Source organism: Myotis nattereri (genome assembly GCF_964212035.1).
Source record: "Myotis nattereri genome assembly, chromosome: 3".
In the NCBI taxonomy this organism is placed as follows: domain Eukaryota; kingdom Metazoa; phylum Chordata; class Mammalia; order Chiroptera; family Vespertilionidae; genus Myotis; species Myotis nattereri.
This window is the reverse complement of record NC_138077.1, coordinates 201,725,523-201,746,081: the sequence shown is the minus strand read 5'-3', so window position 1 is coordinate 201,746,081 and position 20,559 is coordinate 201,725,523. Positions and strand designations below refer to the sequence as shown.

At 55.3% G+C, this 20,559-nt stretch overlaps 1 protein-coding gene across 3 annotated transcripts in view; it reads left to right on the top strand.

Moving 5' to 3' along the window:
* Positions 1-19,712, top strand: part of GRHL3 (grainyhead like transcription factor 3) — a gene marked incomplete at both ends in the record, with an annotated part of 31,051 nt that extends 11,339 nt beyond the window's left edge. For 2 of the 3 annotated variants that reach the window (XM_081087694.1, XM_081087692.1), the window contains 14 exons: positions 1,708-1,769; positions 2,502-2,847; positions 3,066-3,139; positions 3,586-3,739; positions 3,958-4,069; positions 5,347-5,441; positions 7,802-7,960; positions 8,647-8,725; positions 8,853-8,986; positions 10,583-10,617; positions 11,745-11,833; positions 12,712-12,797; positions 15,456-15,520; positions 19,507-19,621. In XM_081087694.1, coding sequence (XP_080943820.1) covers positions 1,708-1,769; positions 2,502-2,847; positions 3,066-3,139; positions 3,586-3,739; positions 3,958-4,069; positions 5,347-5,441; positions 7,802-7,960; positions 8,647-8,725; positions 8,853-8,986; positions 10,583-10,617; positions 11,745-11,833; positions 12,712-12,797; positions 15,456-15,520; positions 19,507-19,621 — 1,605 coding nt within the window. Of the gene's footprint in view, positions 1-1,707; positions 1,770-2,501; positions 2,848-3,065; positions 3,140-3,585; positions 3,740-3,957; positions 4,070-5,346; positions 5,442-7,801; positions 7,961-8,646; positions 8,726-8,852; positions 8,987-10,582; positions 10,618-11,744; positions 11,834-12,711; positions 12,798-15,455; positions 15,521-19,453 lie in introns of all 3 variants that reach the window. The other variant, XM_081087693.1, reaches the window with a different exon arrangement.
* Positions 19,713-20,559: the final 847 nt, after the last annotated feature.

Sequence of the window (20,559 nt, the reverse complement as noted above, 5' to 3'; positions counted from 1 at the left end):
AATAGTTTCCAGGGCCTTGGCCTGGACTCTTGGAAACTCTCAGTTACTGAGAACAGGAAGTAGTCCCTCCCAATTCTGATAAGTGGGCTCGAACCAGTTAGCCATCACAGATATATGAAACATATGACATCACCCCCACCCCCAGTCCACTGCCTGTTCCAGACATTGCTGGAGGATTACAGTCTGCATTCTCACTGAGGGTGCATGAGGCCACAGAATCTTTTTGTCTGAATTGTCACATGACAGCGAACTTTCTTGCTATTCCTGGGCTGGGCGATTGCTCTTTGAAACTTTCCCAAATTTGAGGATGGGAGGCACAAAAAGCTAATTGTTGAGATAACTGGCTCTGAATTAGAAGACTTAAAGCCATCTTATAAATAAGTCCTCAAAGTCACTGTATCTATCTACCGTGCCGCAAGAAGGAAGGCCCGTTGTAAAGTTAGATGTCAAGGGGAGAAATGGCCCCAGATATGAGAAGGCTCCAAATGATCTCTCTGACTTTGGTTCTCATCCTGGAGGGGAGTGGTTACCCTACCTTACCTTCTCCCCAGCAGACCAATAGCATCCTGATAGCATTTAGCCCAGGCTGAAGGAAGAGAAATTTGAATTGGCTGCCTCAGCTTCGGGACTTAATAGGAGCCAAAATTCTAGGTCTGGGTTCAAACACCAGGCTGGTATTTACAGCTTAAGGTTAAACCATAAAATAAAATCCAGCCCCACCTCCCCTGGTTAATAGGCCACTTCCAGGGCCAGAATGGTGGGGATAGGCTCTGAAGGGACACGTGGAGTGGTATATTGAAATATAGTGTCCTGTGAGACATGACCTTCCCCCGTCCCAGAGCACCCTGGATTGGAGCAACACCATGGATAGTCTCATAGTGTGGGAATAGCACCAAGTTGGGAATTTGAGATCTAGTTCTGCCACAAACTGGCAACGTGGCTTTGAGCCATGTGGTCCACTTACCGTTTCTTACTGGTTGCCAGGCACTGTGCCAGGTGCCTTCCCTCATACCCTCCATGGGGTGTGATTAAGAGTCCAGGCGTCGGAGTAACTAGCCTGGGTTGGAGACCTGGCTGCTTTATTAGCCTTAGGGAGAAGTGACCTGGATGCTCGGGGATACAACAGTACTATAATTATCATCGTGAAAGGTGACATTTATGTCGCACTCTCCATGTGCGAGGTGCTGTTCTAAGCACTCACACCAACCTCTGAGACTGGTAGTACTGTGATTATCCCTGTTTTTCAAAGGACGGTGAGTTACACAGAGGTTAAGGGACTTTCCCAAGGTCATACAGCCAGCATGTGGCAGATCTAGGAATCGAACCCGAGAAATCTGGATTCGGGGTCCATGTAGGTGATATCATTCCCCATTTGACGTATGAAGAAACTGAGTCTCAGAAAGGTGCCATCATTTATCCAAAGCACAAAGTGCTTTAAGGTGGTAAAGCCGGGACTTAGGCCAAGCCTACCTGACTCCAACATTCCGAGATTTCTAATTGCTAATCTGGGGGTATTTCTCCCACTCTCTAACTTGGGCTCAGACTAAATGATGATTAGAGCTCCTGCCAACTCGAAGTCCTGGCAGTGTCCTCCCAGTGACCAAGGTTGCTCCCCTGCCTGGCCAGGTGCACAGGAGCGGCCGAGGCTCCTAATAGCTGGATCTTGCCCAGGAGCCAGGCATAAACCCTTCCTTCCTCTCTTCTCAGGGTCCCAAGGAGAAGCGGATCCTGTCCTCCACCACTGGGAGCCGGAACGACCAAGCAAAGAGGTGAGGCTCACCCCCGCCACCACCTCCGCCTCCATCTCTGGCGCCCCAGGTGTCCTTTCCTGCCGGCGTACAGGTCCTCTGCTGGGAAACCTGGGTTCTTCTCCACCTTCCAGAAAATCCCAGCTGCTGAGGCGCCGGTGGCTGGCACAGGGTCCCTCCCCTGCTAGGAGCAGCGGGTTTTGGTGCATGGGGACTTTTCTCAAAATGAACTTAAAAAAAATGTTGTTAGCTTTTCTGATTATAAAACATTTATAAAATGTTGCTGTAAAACATTTAACCTCTACAGAAAAGTAAAAAGTACAAAGTAAAAGATTCCTGTAATCCCACTCCTCTGCCTCCCTTCAAGTCTGTGGTCTAGCCTTCCAGACCCTTTTCTGAGCATAAGTGAACTGCACTCATAGGTGCGCACTCCCGCACACACCCAGGAGAGGACGTGAGCGGTGGGTTTGGAGTGGGGACATTGAACTCTGGCTGAGAAATACATGAACGTTCAGCTTTTAAGTTACCGAACACTGTAACGGATAAAGCAACCCTGAGCCTGCACTTGGTCCCAGCGTTGATCCCCTCCTCCCGGCTCCTCCCTTAACACATTGGCCCACTCCATGTCTTGTTTCATGCGAGGGCCTAAACATTCAGTGGCTTAAAGAAGGCTGGTGTGCCAGTGTGAGGGCCACTGTCCAATCCCACGCCTCGGAGAGAAGAGGCACACTCAGCCCTCCCCTCTCTCCCCAGGTACTACCATGGCGTGGACTATGAGATGGACCTCACCCCCCTTGAAAGTCCCACGCACCTCATGAAGTTCCTGACAGAGAACGTGTCTGGAACCCCAGAATACCCAGATGTGCTGAAGAAGAATAACCTGATGAGCTTGGAGGTGGCCATGCCCTCCCCGGGCAAGGCAGCTGCCCTCCCCGCAGGCCCCAGCAAGCTGGAAGCTGGTTCTGTGGACAGCTACCTGCTGCCCACCAGTGATGTGTATGATAATGGCTCCCTCAACTCCTTGTTTGACAGCATTCATGGGGTGCCACCCGCACAGCGCTGGCAGCCAGACAGTACCTTCAAGGATGACCCGCAGGAGGTGAGGGCCATCCCCGTACCCCTCACACTCTCTCCGGAAATAGGCATGCAGGTGCAGAAGGAGAGAAGACAGTGAGGAGGTCAGAGCTCTGGACATGGGTTTGCCGGGACCTGTTGTCCAGGCTGTGCCCTGCACACCTGCACAGCTACATGCAGCGGCCTAGGCTGAGGCCCCGCAGCCCAAACATGCTCATGTAGTCCCTTTGTGTTTCTCTGCAGTCGCTGCTCTTCCCAGACATCCTGAAAACGTCCCCGGAACCCCCCTGTCCAGAGGACTACCCTAGCCCCAAGAGGTAATTCAGTCCCTGCGATCCTCGGTCACCTGCTCAGTGGGCAGGGCGCTGCAGACAGAGCCACACTGCCCCGTGAGCAGTGGATGAAAATTGGGGAGTGACGCTATAGGAAAGAAAAGACATAAGAGAATGGTTTCTGCACCCCTTTCCTTGGCTCAGGTCTCGGCGCCCTGTCAGAAAACCAGGGCTCTGTTGCTCCTCGTGTCCCCTGTGGCTTTATCACCCCTCAGAGGTCTCTCTGGTTTCCACTATTTGGTATTCAGCAGGGCTGGGGCTCAACAAAGCCATTACATAGGATCCCAAAAACTGTGGAGACTGAGGCCCAGGGAAGTAGTGATTCACCAAGTCGCGCAGCAATCCGCAGCAAGGCTCAGGCCTCCCCCACTGCCTGGGGAGCCCTTCTGCCTGGGAGCCCAGTCTCACTGTCGTCTCCCTGCTCCTCACAGTGACTTTGAGTACACCCTGGGCTCCCCCAAAGCCATCCACATCAAGTCAGGCGAGTCGCCCATGGCCTACCTCAACAAGGGCCAGTTCTACCCCATCACCCTGCGGACCCCCGCAGGCGGCAAAGGCCTTGCCTTGTCCTCCAACAAAGTCAAGGTGCGTTGGCCCTGAAGCATTGTGGGAAGGGGTGGGATGGTCGGGTTAGCCCTGCCTGCCAGCGGCCCAGGAAAAGGGTGCTGCTGGGTAACTGCCCATTGCCATGGAGTGGGGGAAGCTAAGGCCAAAGGACGGGGCCATGGAGCCAGGCTCGGGGAAGACCCACACGGCGGGGGCCTTTTCCAAGGCTGGGATCACAGTGACCACTGTGCTTGCAGAGTGTGGTGATGGTTGTCTTTGACAACGAGAAGGTCCCGGTAGAGCAGCTGCGGTTCTGGAAGCACTGGCATTCCCGACAGCCCACAGCCAAGCAGCGGGTCATCGACGTGGGTGAGAGCCGTCCCCAGCCCCTCCCAGCCTGTCTCTTGCTCGCTCTCACACACACATACACACACCTAATCGGACCTTTCTTGCTGTGTCCTTTTCCCCAGCCCCCTCTGACCTCTGAAGGACTTAGTTGCAACCCCAGCTGCCTGCCTAACCCCCCAGCCCCAAATCAAAATCTGTGGAGTTTGCAGGGATTTGCATCTGTTGTCTGGAAGCAGTGGCCTCTTTTCTGTGTTGCTTTGGGATAAACAGGGCCTTGGGGATTCCAGCTGTTTCAGATCAATGGGCCCCTGGGATGCGGCGGCTTGTCTCCGTCAGGGGCCTTAGAGGACTGAGATAACAGCGTAGGCTGCTGGTGGCTTGGAAGGCTCCAGGCCCAGCTGGCCAGTTCTGCTTTGGGAGCTGGGATGCAGGCTTTGCCAGAGGTAGGGGGCTGGAGGCAGGCCCTGTCCCAGGCCCCAAGATGGTGGGAGACACAGGCCATGCTCGGGTCTCCAGGTTCTGGCTCCATCACTCTTCCTGTGGCCTGTGTTACTTCTCCTTCCGGGCTTCATTTCTTCCGCTGTCAAGTGGAACAGGGCTGGCTGCCCTGCCGGCCACGGTGCTGTTTCTGCCTGGAACACAGCACACTGGGGACCATGAAGCAACAGGGACGACTCAGTGACTTCCTGAGCGGCCAGAGAGCAGAGTGGTTAGGAGCCTGGGTTCAGGAGCCAGACAAAGCCGAGCTCTACTCCTGGCTCTGCCTTTTATTACTGTGTGACCCTGGGCAAGTGACTAAACTTCTCTGAGCTTCATTTTCCTCACCTGAAAGCTGAATATTCATAGTGCCATTGTTTGTGAGGATTAACGCATTCCTAAATGATACTACCATTTGTTCACTATTAGTTCAGTAGTTCAGTGTTAGTAGTACTGGTACCACTGCTATTACTACCACTATTACGACTAGTGTTATTACTGCTTTATCTGGGAGATCTCCTGAATCATAATCTCAACGAAAGTATAATCTTTACCCCAAAACAATGAAGGCCTTGGCCTCGTTGGCAGAGTTAGGGATTCCCTCCAGGGTTTGGGCAAATCTGCTACCCAGGCTGGACATGTTTCCCCATCTGTAACCCAAGGCACAATGACCAGTTTCCTCCGTGCACTGAAACATGGTTCTTGGGGGAGAGGATGTAAGTCCTTGCCAAGAATGGGGCCCAGTCCCTCAGTGCCTCCTCCCCGTGGTGTCCCCAGACCCCTTCCCTCCTGACTCTTCTTCTGGTTTCCTGTGGTTTCAGCTGACTGCAAAGAGAACTTCAACACCGTGCAGCACATTGAGGAGGTGGCCTACAATGCACTGTCCTTCGTGTGGAACGTCAGCGAGGAGGCCAAGGTCAGTGCTGGAGCATGGCCGGTCAGGGCCGGGTCAGGGCCGGGTCAGGGCCGGTCAGTGCTGGAGCATGGCCGGTCAGGGCCGGGTCAGGGCCGGGTCAGGGCCGGTCAGTGCTGGAGCATGGCCGGTCAGGGCCGGGCCGCCCGAAGTCCCCATCCTGGGGACAGGGCCCGCCTGCCCCTAGGACTGTGGCAGCTGCTCCTGTGAGGGCATCAGGGGAGGAGGCAGGATCGAGAGCGGTGGAGAAGCACAGGCTCTGAAGCCAGAAAGGCCGGGCCCGCATCCCAGCCCTGTGAGCTTAGACCAGTGTTGTGGCTTTAAAATTGGGATGTAATCGTAGCACCAGCCGTTCGGCTGATGTGAGGACCATGTGAGATAAGTGAAAGGTAGAGCACAGCCTGGCACATAAGTGGTGGCTGTTGTTATTAATCCAGTCCACCCATTTACCAGATAGGAAAGCTGAGTCTTGTGCAAGGTCACAAGCTGCTGCTGACGCCAGGCTTCCTGACTGGCAGTATAGTGTTGCGGGAGAAATGCTCTGGAGTCCGGTGGATGAGGGCTGAAATCCCAGTTGCCTCCTTTCCTGAGCCAGAGGAAGGAAACAATAATCTGCCTTCTGGGGCTGTGGCGAAGATTCCACGAGATCATGCATGTCTGAGAGACGGGCACAGTGCCAAACCCACCAGGGAGGCCTGAGAATTGGAGCCTCTGGTGATTTTTTTTTTTGTCCCAGCAGTTAAGCTATTTAATGCTTACGGCCAGCCTGGAGTGCTGGTTTTCTGTGGGCAGAGCTGGCATGGTGGAAAGGCCAGCAGTCTGAGGGCCAGGGGCTGGGTGACCTTGCCTCTGTCCCTTCCCCTCCCTGGCCCAGGCTCAGCCCACAAGAGCAGGGTTGGGTTCAGTTCATGGCAAGGACATTTCTGGCCTTGGACAGGCTGGGAGCTAATCCCTGTCTCCCCGCCTGTCCAGGGGGGCCTGAGAAAATGGAGTGAGGGGCTCTGAAAACACAAAGGGAGGCCCAAAGGCAGGGATTATTATTATTCAAACAGGTGCCAGGGGCAGGAGGGGGAGTGGGGCCTCCAGTGCAGAGAGGTGGGGACAGAGTTTCGTGGGAAGGGAGAGGTGGGTTTCGGTTGGGATTTTCTCACAGCTTCTTAAGCCCCCAGGCGTGGGTCTTTCTCAGGTGTGAGCTGGGTGGGGGCTACATTAGGGCTGAGCTGGCTGAGGGGGAGGTATGTCTGGCATGTGCCCAGGGCCCCCCGTGGCCTGGGAAGGAAGGGGGTCTGCTCAGGCACCACCCCCACCCCTGCTGTGCAGGTCAGGGTCATTTCCAAGGGAGTGGGGTCTGGCCACTCACCCCATGGAGGAGTGAGCTGCCCTCAGTCGGGCCTAGGCTTTGAGGGAGACTCCAGCTGCCCCCCTAGCAACAGCTGCACATATCCAGCAGCCACTACATGCCAGGCCGCTAGTGACCCACAGCCCAGCAGCTGGGAAGCAGCTCCGTGTGCTTAAAGCGCTGTCCACAGGGTAGTGCGTGGCAGAGCCCCGCTTCCCACCCCAGATGTGGGTGGCCCCATGTCCAGGCTCATTCCACTCTGCCACCCTGCCTGACTCCCTGCTCAGAGCCTCCATTTCCTCAGCTGGGAAGGGGGGTGACTGGTCTGGTGTTGGCTGGAGCTGGTGTTTGGGGCGCAGAGGGGCAGTGTCTCACTCTCTGTGGCCCAGGCCCAGCAGGACGGTGGTCTGAAGCTGGGGGCCTGGAGGTGGGAATTGGGCCCTTCTCCACCTCCTCGCTCCAAGCTGTAGGAAAATGAGGCTCTTGATTTTAAGCCCCTAAGGCAGCGGTTCTCCACCTTCCGGCCCTTTAAATACAGTTCCTCATGTTGTGACCCAACCATAACATTATTTTCGTTGCTACTTCATAACTGTAATGTTGCTACTGTTATGAATCGTCATGTAAATATCTGATATGCAGGATGGTCTTAGGCGACCCCTGCGAAAGGGTCGTTCGACCGCCGAAGGGGTCGCGACCCACAGGTTGAGAACCGCTGCCCTAAGGGATCATTAATCTCCCTCTCAGGGCCTTGATCCTTGGGGCCGCCCGTGTCCGTCCAGTGCATTGTCCATGAGTAAAGACTTGGACTCAAAGCCCGCTCCCCACACCCTCCCTGCGCCTCCCTGGGGCAGTTGTCCCACTCTGAGCATCAGCTCCCCTTTTGTAGAAGAGAGGGGACATTTGCTTCCGGAGCGTGTGAAATCAGGGCTCAGCAGGCACCCAGGGGCTCAATAAAGGGGATTGGTGGGACAGCAGAGCTGGGGACCTGGGCAGGCTGTTTAGTCAGCTCCCCGTCTGTCCCCAGGTGTTCATCGGCGTCAACTGCCTCAGCACAGACTTCTCGTCGCAGAAGGGGGTAAAGGGTGTCCCCCTGAACCTGCAGATTGACACCTATGACTGTGGCTCCGCCACCGAGCGCCTGGTGCACCGCGCTGTCTGCCAGATCAAGATCTTCTGTGACAAGGTGACAAGAGTGGACAGACCCTCTACTGGGCCCAGGGAGGGAGCAGGGCAGCCCCTCCCTGCATCCTCACCAGCCACTCTGGGCGTGTCTGTCTCTCGCTGACTTGCTCTCTGAATTTCTCTCTCTGTCTCTGTGCTTGTCACTGTCTGTCCTGGCCTCTCTATGTATATCTTCTCCTGCCTCTGCATTCCTATCGCATCTATTTTATTTTATTTTATTTTATTTTATTTTATTTTATTTATTATTTTTATTGGCATCAGAGAGGAAGGGAGAGGGAGAGAGAGATAGAAACATCAATGATGAGAGAGAATCACTGATCGGCTGCCTCCTGCACACCCCCACTGGGACAGAGCCCGCAATCCACGCATGTGCCCTGACTGGGAATTGAATGGTGACCTCCTGGTTCATAGGTCGACGCTCAACCACTGAGCCTTGCCTGCCGGGCCCTATCTCATCTCTTTCCGAAGATCTCTTTCTGGATCTCTAGAAATGTCTCTTTCACATTTCTTCCCCCGCACCACCCCCCCCCCCCCCCCCCGCCCTCTCCCTCCCTCTCTCTGTACTTTCGTATTTCCTGGTCTCACACGGGGAAGAAAGCAGCATCAGAAGGCTGGCCATATTCAAGATGCAAAGCAGCCAGCCCCTCCCAAGACACTTAATGACCCGCTTCCCATCCCCCCTCACAGGGAGCAGAGAGGAAGATGCGGGATGATGAGCGGAAGCAGTTCCGGAGGAAAGTCAAGTGCCCCGACTCCAGCAACAATGGTCAGTGGAGATGAGTCAGGGACTGGGCTGGGCTGGGTTGGGGTGAAGGGGTCAAGGAGACTAGAGGGCAGAGGCTGGGGCACGGATGGAGGGACCTCAGGTCACCCTGCCTCCCTTTTCCCACCAGGTATCAAGGGCTGTCTGCTGTCCGGCTTCAGGGGCAATGAGATCACCTACCTGCGGCCGGAGGCCGACCTGGAGACCCCGCCCGTGCTGTTCATTCCCAACGTGCACTTCTCCGGCCTGCAGCGTCCTGGCGGGGTAAGGGCCGTGGGCTGAGAGAGGGTCTTGGCTCCTTAGCACAGACCAGTGGGGAGCAACCTACCACTCAACCAATCCAGGTCCATTTAGATGTTTATGGGTCCTAATATTTTTTACATCAAAATGAAAAAGCCTTCATTGAATCCCAGGACATTTTTTAAAATGTGTACATACGATCACATAACTTCCGTGACCTTTTCTACTCAAGAGAAGAATGTTAATGAGGAAATGGACTTTATGGCCATCAGAGTGTTTATGCTTGGAGCACACACAGAGGAGGTTTCTGATATCTGAGCCCCAGACTCGATGGTAGCCTCCTCAAAGCAAGTGGGTCTACTCATCTCAGAGACGCTGTGAGCGCACGCTGTGAGCAGGCTCATGCTTCCCCCATCACCTCCTCTGACCCCCACTGCATCCCTGTGAAGTGGATTATACCATTCACCCCTGATTTGTGGGGTGGAAACTGAGGCACAGAGTCCTCCCAGAATTACACAGGAGTGGCCGAGCCCGAGCCAGGCAGCCTGCCTTCAGGAACGGTGCCCTTGTCCACTGGCTTCACCACCTCTCAAGGCGGAGGCAGTTATGAGCACCTTGGACGAGCCAGGCGTGCGGGGCCCAGCCCTTGGCCCACCGTCTCGTTTCCCCTCTCAGCCGTCCTGTGAGGCAGAGACTGGTTATCCCATTTCCAGACGAGGCCCACAGCAAGGCAGCAGCAGAGCCTGTCGGCTAAGCACTGGGACCGTTTCCTTCCTTTGAGGTCATAGCTCCCGCTGCATGGGTGGGAATGTGTGCAGAAACGGCCTCTGGTGTACAAGGTAGATCATGGAGCTGGAAGAGCAGCCAGCCCTGGTGCCATCTTTGGACTCATTTAAATCCTTTTCTATGTCCGCCTCTTCCCTTCGCCGCCCCAGAATCGGTGCTGTGCCTCCAGCACAGGCGGCTGCATGAACTCACTCTTTTCCCCAACTAGCCCAGCAGGGAGATGACTGACCACCGGAGATTAAGGCCCTGTGGCCAGGTTACAGCTAATCTGTGGGGAAAGACAGAGGGACCAGTCTTTGCACAGGCAGCCTGAGAGGGGCACCCAGGAAGCAGGAAGAGTGGAGAACTGGAGTCTGGAGTCTGAGTCCGGACTGCCTCCTGCTGGGTGTTACCCAGGGCTGTCTGCCCTCTCTGGGCTACGGTGTTTCCTCCTGGGACTGGCGATGACTGCACCAGGCAGCAGTGCCAGGCCCACAGGAGGGGCAAAGGGCGTGCTCCCTCCTCCCGCCTCTGCCTCAGCTCCCACACTAGTCACCTGCTGCAGGACAGCCTGGGCGTGCTGGGCTCAGGTGGGACTCCCTGATCCTGCCAGCACTCTGTAGCACCTCCTGTGTCAGAGTCCCTGACTCATCCCACGTGGGTGAGATGCTTCCTTTCCAGTCCAGATCTCAGCTCACGAAAGGGCTGTGATCTGAGCAGAAGGGGCTGGAGAGGCACCGAGACTGCATCTCCCTCTCCCCCAGCCAAAGGCTGTCCCCCCAGAAAGCCTCCAGCAGCTGGGGGCTCCGCTCAGCTTTTGCATGTGATGGAAAATGTCTTTTCTTTTTATTGCAGGCAGTGCCCTCGGCAGGACAGGGTGGCTCCAACAGGTACGGAGACGGGCAGCCCAGGGCCTCACCTGTCCCCCCTTCACTGCTCTCCCTGCCCCCACCTGCCTCCCAAGCTAAGGGCTGGGCCCAGAGGAAGCAGCCACGGGACTCTGCCCCAACCTCCAAGCTCCTAGATTCATGCTCCTTTCTCACTGAAACTGCCTGGGTTTTTATGGGTTCGTTTTATGTGAAAAGCTGGCGAATCTCTGGCGAGACATCTGCTTGTAAAAAGGGAAAGAAAAAGCCTCCGAGATGGGGGTCAGGTTTAGAGAGCGAGGAGGGGAAGCTGTGGTGGGGGACTGAGGGGCTCAGAGCCCTCCTCCCCTTGGCCCTTCCGTCTAGGAAGGGCCGCCACCCTCTGTCTGTCAGCCACAGTCCCTCCCCTCCCCTCAGCCTCAGCCTGGAAATCTGTCAGATGAGAAGCTGACCTGGGGATGAGGCTGCCGGGAGCGGGCCGAGTGTCAGTGCATCTTGTGAAGGGGAAGCGTTTACAAGAGGGACTTTTCAGAAGGTGCTTAGACACCAAATTATGTCATTTATCCCCTCACAACAGCCCCAGTGAGGCAGGCAAACAGGGAACCCCCCTTCCTACTTATGAAGGAGGAAACCGAGTCTCAGGAAGTGAAGTGACAGGCCCAAGGTCACAGAGCTGTTAAGCAGCAGAGACAGGCTGGAGCCTTAGTCTCACTCCAGATCCCACAACCCTTCCTCCTCCCACCGACTCACATCCAACCTGATCTTTCAAAAAATAATGTTGGTAATAAAACAACAGTCCCCGTTTATTGAGGCGCCAGCGGGGGTCGCACACGGTGTGACAGCAGTGTGCATCCTCTCCTCCAGCCTCACTGCCTCACGGAGCAGTGCTAGTTTACTGTCATCCCCTTTCACAGACGGGAGCCCTGGGCGGCTGACTCACCCCTAGTCACCCAGCTGGTGAGCAGCGGGGCTGGGACTTGAACCCAGGCAGTGCAGCTCCAGCTCCAGAACATGCTGCCCTAACCCTGCCCCCCCCGCTTTGCTGCCTTCACGGGGTCTCCTTCCCCTCTGAGGCCCTGCGGGATCAGCGGGGTCCTTTGGACTCGGGTCCTCCTGGCTTGCTGATGAGCCCCTCTTTGCCGTCCCCACAGGCTGCCTCTGAAGCGGACCTGCTTGCCCTTTGCTGAGGAGCTGGAGCCTCTGCCCTCCAAACAGGCCAAGGAAGACGACCTGCAGAGAGGTAGCCTCACTATCCCCCTCCCCTTTGTTGTTTGAGCCCCCTCACCCCAGCTTCCTGTGAGGCCTCCCCAAAACCTCAATCACTGGTCCTGGCCCAGGCAGCCCAGGCAGCACCCATCCCAGCAGAGAGGGTACAAGGGGCTGCTTTATGCCTCAGAGCCAGGGTTGGGCCAAAACTTGAGGGTGGGGGAGGGTCCAGGGGGCACCCAAGGTGCTTAGAGAGACAGTCATGGAGCTGGAGGGCTCCCGCCTCCCCTGACCTTGTTGGACATGGGTGTCCTGGGGCGCTGGTCAAGGTGACAGGCTGGTTATGTTGGGCAAACCCCCCCCCACTTTCTCTAGAGGAGTTGGGAGCAGGGTGGGTTGCCGTAGCTGGCTTTCTGGCTTGGACACTCTTGAGTCTGTGATTTCCTGGAAGAGAAGGAGGTGCCTGAACCTCTGGGGGCCGTAACTGACCAGCAGGAAGACACCAACCAGCAGCCAGGAGCCAAAGCTTCCAGCAACCTTGACTTGGGCCTTGCCCTACACTGGGTGTTTCCGAGAATTATTCATCCCCACAGCAACTCTGTGAAATAGGGCTGGTTCTACCCCACTCCCATTTGGATGAAATGAGACTCAGTAATGTTAAACTGACTCAGGTGGGAGAGCGGGGATTCACGCCCGCCAAGATCAGCAGGCTCTGAGCAGGTGCCTGGGACCCACAGAGCCCGGGGGGGTTCCCAGCTGGGTACAGACCCTCAGCAAGGGTTGGCTTTTTCGGCCAAAATCAATCTTAGGTTAAGAAAGGACGTGATATTTTTTAAGATCCCCCCTCCCCTAAGGTATCCCTGGCTCATTTATCCTCCTCGCAGCACTAAAAGCCACCCCTTTGCTTCTCAGTTCTGTTGTATGTGCGGAGGGAGACTGAGGAGGTGTTTGACGCCCTCATGTTGAAGACCCCGGACCTGAAGGGGCTGAGGAATGCGGTAAGAGGCCTGCGGACGCCGCTGCCCGGCCAGACCCCGTCTCGTGCTCCTGGGCACATGCTTCTTCACTCTGCACCACACAGTCAGACTTCCCACAGGCGGGCTCTGGGAAGGAGTGCACTGGGACCTTGGTGCTGTGGTGGCCCACCTGTCCCACCCACTTGGGAGGGCCTTTTGGGCCCGGCTGTGTGTGGGGGGGAGGGGAGAGGGAGAGGGGGGTGGTTTAAGCCTCTGTGATGTTATCTTGCAGCCAGAACCCTGGCTCCACCCTGGGAGTCGCACACACCATAAATCCTCCTTAATCTGATGGCTGCTGTTTGACAAGCCAGAGCTTTTTGTTGGCTTTGCAAACTTGTTTCTATTTTAATGGGAATGAAACCCCAAAAGGCCAGACCCCAGAGACACTTTTTTTCCTTCCCAGGGGCCTCATTCCTGTAGCTTGTGGTTGGCTAGAGGGCTGGGGGGAGGATGGAGTGCTGGCCAAGGAAGCTGAAGGTGTGTCTGGGCAAGACCTTCCCCTACCACCACCCCCAAACCACCAGAGAGCAGGTGACTCAGCCCCGAACAAAACCCACAGCAGCTTTGTGGCTCAGCTAACAACTGCGCAAGCAGCCTCACCAGGGCCAGCGATGCTTAAAGGTCGGCCCACTCAGAAAAGCCACGTGGTTCCAAGATCTTGGACTGTGGAGGGGAAATGAATTAAAGCATAACATTGTCTACCTTTTGAAGACCCACTGTGTGCCAGGCATACTGCATTTGCCAGCTCACCATATTCTTTTAACAACCCTGAAAAGTGGGTACTATTATTATCTCCTCATTTCCCATGAGGAAACAGCCTCCCAGAAGGAGGGCAGTTAACTTGCCAAGGTCACTCGCAGTGACAGAGCTGGGATCCGCCAGGCTCTCCCACTCTCCTGTTCTCCTCACATATCCTCAGCCCTACTTGGCACCAGCCCCAGGAAGTTGGGCTCACAAAAGGCCAGTAAATGTCATTTGAATGTCGACTCAATCTTGGGGTTGGCTAGAACCTTAAAGGGTCAGCTCCTCCTCTAGTGCTTGAGCTCTCTCCCCAGTAACTGCCGTGGGTGCCCAGTCTTGACTTGTATACTTACGGGATGGAGAGCTTATTGCCTATGGAGCAGCCTGTGTTGTCTTTGTACAACTTATGGGTAGAAAATTCCTACGTTCTTGCCTGCATTGACTTGAGGCACTGCTGGTAGCTTCCAGTCACATCACCACTAAGATAAATAGTCGGGGGATTTTTCTTGCCTGGAGGGCTCTCTGTCACAGCAGAGAATAACGGGGAGCCGAACTGATCCTCATCCTAAAAGGCCCAGTGAGGAACCTTCACCGGAAGCCCTTGGCGTGACGTTCCCTGCCGCTTCAAGGCAGTCAGTAACACGAACCTGCAACACTGACTGAGCCCTCACCAGGGCACAGGCACTGGCCTGGGCCCTTTACATCATCGTCTCAATTCATGTGCAGAACAACCCTGTTGTGTACATCCCATTATTACACCCATTTTACAAACAGGGAAACTGGGGCTCAGCAAAGTAAGAGTTCCGTAACTGTGGGTAGTGGAGGTGGGACCAGTGTGTCTCCCCAGAGGAAACGAGTTTTGGGAGAAATGGCTGAAACTGTGAGTGCAGACACGCTCACCAGCCTCTGAGCTGCGGTTTCCTCATCTGTAGAACAAGCTCCCAGGTCTGGGTTGTGATGGGGAGGAAACCTGGTCTAGGCTAGGCCTTGGCACAGGCCTTACCTTCTTCCAGCTCAGCATCCACGCCCATCAAATGGGATTAGTAATTCCTGCTCGAAGGGGGAAATGTCTGGGTTACCCTCCCCCCACAATAGGGTAAGAGCATCCCTATTGCTCCACTTCTAAAATAATAGCAATGACCAGTTACTGAGTATCGGCCATGTATTTGGTACATACCAGGAACTGTCCTCTGTTTTATGTGGGCCAGTTCATTTAATTCTCCCAGCAGTCTTACGAGCTGGGCTCTGTAATGAGTAGTTTGCACAGCTGGTGGAGGGGAGGCCTCAGCACTGGGACGATCAGTATTGGGACGTTAGGCTGGGGTTGAGGGAAGTGGTGATGCCCTTTGGGTTATTTTACAGCCACTAACCATGCTGTTTGTCAAGAGTTTGTTGTGATGTGGGATGGCTTATAATATACAAGGATAAGCAAACTACCTATGTGGGATAGAAAAATATCTATATACATGGCCTGATGTTAATGGTGTTTATCTCTGAAAGACAGGATTATGGGTGATTGTAATCTTCTTCTTTGTATCTTTCCACAATCTGGATATATATTACTTTTTAAAAGATTCTCACCTAAGGATATGTGTGTTGTTTTTTTTATTGATTGATGACAGAGAGAGAGAGAGAGAGAGAGAGAGAGAGAGAGAGAGAGAGAGAAAAGCATCAATCGGTTGCATCCTGCTTGTGCCACAGCCCGGGATCAACCTAGGCATGTGCCCTGACTGGGACTTGAATCCTCGACCTTTTAGTGTATGGGACAAACTGAGCCACACCAGCCAGGGCTGGACATATAACACTTTTATAATTAGGAAATGAGAAGTCATGATATAAAAGAATGGGATACATCCACTTTGGGCAGCAGACAATGAACCCCCCACTGTTCTCTTCCAGATCTCTGAGAAGTATGGGCTTCCTGAAGAGAACATTTACAAAGTCTACAAGAAATGCAAGCGGGGGTAAGTGCCAGGACAGCTCTCCCGCCCCGTCTCCACGCCTTCTAAAGTGTTGACTCATGGAGTTCCCAGCAGGTCCATTCTGACCAGCATCGGCCTGCTACTCCGTGCTGAGTGGTGTTTGTACTTGACTTTGTGGAGAGGGCTAGGGGAGGGGGACTTGGATAGAGAGCCCCCAGTCAGGCCAAGGTCACCCGCAGAGACCAGACGGTGAGGGCTACTGGGAAGGAAAGGAGAGGGAGATTGTGGGAAGTGCAGGGCCACATGTCAGGAAACTCAAGTTCAAGTCCCAAGACCTCTGGATAAGCAAGTCACTTGGTTGTAATGATGATAATAGCAACTGCCATTCACTTGATCCCCTGCTTTGTGTCAGACAGTGTGCTGAGCATGTCTCGTTTAACTCTCACAGTCACACTGCGAGGTGGATGCCATGACACTTCACAGATAGGGAAACTGAGGCTCGGAGGTGATAAGCAGTGCTCAGGGGCAGCAGCGGCAGAGTAAAGCCTCGGGTAGAAGGGCCCAGCAGCGGTGCTACCCGCTGAGTCAGTGCCCAGAAGGGAGTGGCCGGCCATGGTTCAGGAAAGGGGACTGTGATTGGGTGTGGTTTTGAGGGAGCCCCTCCAGGGATGCTCCTCGGGCCTCCTCCACCTTCAGGTCTGCAGGAGGCATCGGGGAGTAAGATTTTACCCTCCAGGGGGTCAGACAGGGCCTGTCACCTCCCCTGGGCTCCTGGATTTGTGCTCAGGACGGCAGCTCCCTTTGTCCTCTTCCGGGAGATCCTTGGTGTGGGATCCACGTGGTCACTGCCCTCCCAGGCTTCCGTCCCCTGGTCAGAGGACTGTTAACTGGGTCACTTCACCAGCCCAGCTGAGCCCGCCCCCAGCAGAGAAAATCGCCATTGCCGCTCCCTGCCCAGAGGACCCAGCACCAGGGCTCTGGGAAACACTCCCGGCCCCACTGCCCACACCTCCGACCAGGTCCTCCCGCCCTGCGCAGTCTAACTCCAGCCTCACATACTGGCCGCCCTGGCAGTGAGCAGGCATTGTCCCTGTATATGGCTGTGATCTGTTCTTTTTAGAAAACTGCAGAGTGAGGCAGGTTTTGGACGCAGGCTGAGGCCCCATCCAGTTAGGCCCAGGGGTGGCCTCCTTCCTCACAGGCCCAGCCCCCGCCCCCCCCCCCCCCCGCCAGTTTCCACCCAGCTTCCCATAGAAGGGCGAGGTGGGGGAAGGTGTGCGCTCGCAGCCCCTGGGAAAGGATCCGTTGGTTTTGGTTGTATGAGTGTCTGGGGTTTTTTTTCTTTCAAGTTTCGGTTTCAAATTGGGGCTCACAGCAGAGGGCAGGCTCTGCTTTGCCCGGACAAGCCCAGCCCCACTTCCCCTTTCAGTGCCAGTGCCCACACCCCCTGGCTGCAGCCCCACCTGCGGCCAGCCTCCCTTACCCATCCCACCAGAGCTGGGCTGAGCGGCTGGGAGGTGCCCTTGAGTATGATTTGGGGTGTGGGGTAATACATAGAAGGTTGCCCCAACCCCTAGCCCCACTGGCTGAGTTGCAAATCTTTCCCTTAAGCCCAGCCAGCTAGTTAAGCCATAATTGTAACAACTTCCATTAGTGGCGCACATGGTTGTACATGCCAGGTGCTGGGCTGGATAACTCCGGGGGGTCCTCTCAGTGACCCTCTGAGTTTGGGTGATCATCTCTATTCCACAGAGGAGGAGACTGAGGTTCTAAGTAGTCCCAGGATCACAGAGTTAGTAAATGGCAGGAGGAATCCTGGCCTAAAGGCTGTGCATACACCCCGACTTTATCTTGCCTCCTGCTTTTTCCTCTAACCGCTAAGCAGTGAGCAAATACAGGCTGTGGCCAGGCCAGCCCCATAGCCCGGGGCATCACTCAGCAGCCCTGCAGAGGCACCCCACACCCACACACACCCCCAACCATGGAAACCTCAGGTCTAGGGTTGCCTCTGATGCCCAATGAGAAGAGCCCCCAAAAAAGCCCCTTGGGAGAGGCCAGGCTCATTTGTCACCTCCCTAAGAGTTGACGCTTCTCGTCTGAGGAGCAGGAAATTCTAATCAGTGGCCTCGTTATTTTCATAGAGTCCTCCCGAGAGTCCTCTGGACAAAGGCAGATGCAATCAGCTTACAAGCACCACTGAGTGCTTGAAAGATGAACAAATACATTGTTTTTGCTGGCAGCTGGCCAGGGGTTTCATGCGAACCAGGACAAGATGGCTAGAGCTAGCAAGTGACAGGAGGCCCACCTCTGGGACACGGTTCCTGACACCCCTGCCTCTAGGGCCCAGGGGTCATTGACCTCTGAGGGGAAGGGTCCTGGGGCCTGTCTGGGCTCCCTCGGCACAGGTGTGCGCTGGGCCCCTGGGAGGCCCTGCCTGGGCGCGGGAGGGAGGCATCTTCAGTGTGTGCACGTAGGCACTTAGTGGCTGGCACCCAGACACACCCTGTAAATGCCACTGCCTGAAACAAACAAAGCCCTGCCACTGACAGAGTGCCACCCCTCTGCCCTTCCTCCCCCCATCCCCGCTGCCCCCACAGACCCCCCTGGAAAGTGTAGGGACTACCAGCAGGACCTGAGGAAGAGGGAGCCTGCGCCAGGCTGCCTTCCGAAAAGCAGCAGCTGCTTGATGTTGCTGCAGAGACGACTGAACACAGGCAGTTGGCTTCTGCCCACCGCTGTCTCCATTGCCCCTCCGCCCTGGGGATGGTGGGGACAAGGCAACCGCCTCCCCTGGGGTCCTCAGGAAAGCAGGCAGCTACCTGCCAGGAGCGTGGTCTGGGATTCTCACCCCACCCTCCTGCCCCTCCTAAAGTAATCTTGCCCTCATCTGAACTCTCCTCAGTCCTGAATTTTGCCTTCCTTATATATGCCACTTTCTAATTTGTATTTATGGGGGGTTGGGGGGTGATTTTTTTTTCCTTTATAAAAAAAAAAGATGCAGTGAAGGGAGACAAAAGTCTGGATTCAAATCCCAGCTGGGCAATCTGTTGCCTGTGTGGCCCGAGGCAAATGACTACCCCTCTGAGCCTCGGGTTCCCCGTCATGAGCTAGAGTAACAGGGTAACAGGCGTTGTTCTCCGGGGCCATGCTAGATGCTAAACTCCTGGAGGACAGGCTCTAGGGTCTCTGTGACCCTTGTTTTTGTGTGGAGCAAGGCCCTGCATGTGGAAAGGCCTCAGCAAATGATGGCGTGATGGACTGATGGATGGATGGGCAGATGGCTGGATGGACGGACGGGTGAAAATACTCACTTCCGTTCCTGACAGGATCAGGCCGGGTCACCTCTTCCTGGGTCCTTCCCCAGGGAAGCAGCTCCTAGGGTGCCCCTGGCATGTGCTGTGGCTCTGACCCTGCAGAGGCCCCGCCACGGAGGCTTTCTCCTCCTCAGGGTGGCCCAGGTCCTTGCCTGAAGCCTGTGGGGAGAGAGAAGGACAAGCTCCTCAAAGTCTGTTGTGCATCCCTGAGATGTCAGCTTCCTGGGGACGGGGCTTAGCCTGGGCTCGTGTGGTCCTCGCCTCTGGCTCAGGCAGGCACATCTGAGTGGCACGTCGCTGTCTCCACACTGTCCATCTGCCACGCCTCCTGCACTGGAACTCACACCCTGTGTCTGCGTCCTCAGTCTGGCTGGTGACTAAGGAGCACTGAGTCTTCCCTGAGTCTACCTTTAGTTGCTCCCAAGTGTCCCGCTCATATGTACTGAGAGAGGCACCCAGGCACAGTCGGGGGCATGGTAACTGGCAGGCCTGGTTTGAGTTGTGGCTCGGCCACTTGGGCATTGTGCCCTCCCCTGAAAGTGGGACAGGGAACCACCACCTTGCAGGTTGTGATGAGGGTCACAGAGAAAGTCTGTGAGACGCTGGAAATAATGGGGGTCCCTGATAGGTAGTAACCGTCACTATCATCCTTGTCACTCAGGGCCCTGAAGGCAAGGGGCCTCCCACAGTCTAGCCACGTCTCTTCTCTTCCAGAATCTTGGTCAACATGGACAACAACATCATTCAGCATTACAGCAACCATGTCGCCTTCCTGCTGGACATGGGGGAGCATGATGGCAAGATTCAGATCACCCTCAAGGAGCTGTGAGGACCCCGCGGGGAGCTCCGGGCCAGGAGCCAGCTGCCAGTGGCCCCCTGCCGCACACAACCTCTCCTCATGCCTCAGTGCCGTTACTTGAACGCCTTCCCAGAGGGAAGAGGCCCGCGTCCCCGACGTCAGGGCCAAGAAGGGACCTGGGAGGTGTCCTGACCCAAGCCCCCACCTCATGCTTGAATCCACTCTGAGCGCCTGCCAGCGCCTGCCCAGCCAGACAGCGCCGTCTTGGTGAGCGCCCGGCAGACGGTTTCCTCCTCCGCCGCTGCTCTGCGGGCTGCCTATCCCGGTGCTGGAGGCGGCCTCGCTCCCAAAGCCGGCCTGACCGCTGTCCGCTCCCATTCTTGGTCGTCCCGCCGACTTCAGACCAAGGATCTCTCACCCTGTGGTCAGTTAACTTGAACACTCTCGGTTTCCAGTGCAAATGACTTTGAAAAGACACTGTGGTGGACGCACCTCTTTCTCATGGACGTCCCCTGGGCCCGATGTAAATAATAGAGCTGATCGGCCACGACCACGTGGCTGCTCCATAAATGACCGACCACCCTGCTCACTGCTGTACACATTTCTCACTTACAGTTTTCATTTATGTTATAAATATATAAGTATATATTGTATATATATGCAACGTTTTATATTTTCACGGATACATTTTTATCATTTCAAAAAATGTGTATTTCACATTTCTTGGACTATTTTTTTAGCGGTTATTCAATTATGCATTTTGTATACTCATATAGTATTTAGTAATAAAATTCTGCCTATGTATTACTTCAAATGCCACATTTGTTCCTTCTGTGAAAGGCTGCCAGGAGGAGAGGGTGAGAGTAGACACGGCCTGGCTGCTCCTGTCCTGGGGGCATTTGCCCCAACTTGAAGGGCAGTGCTGTGCTGGGCACTAGTAAAGCAGGCGTCCCACCTGGAGGACACCC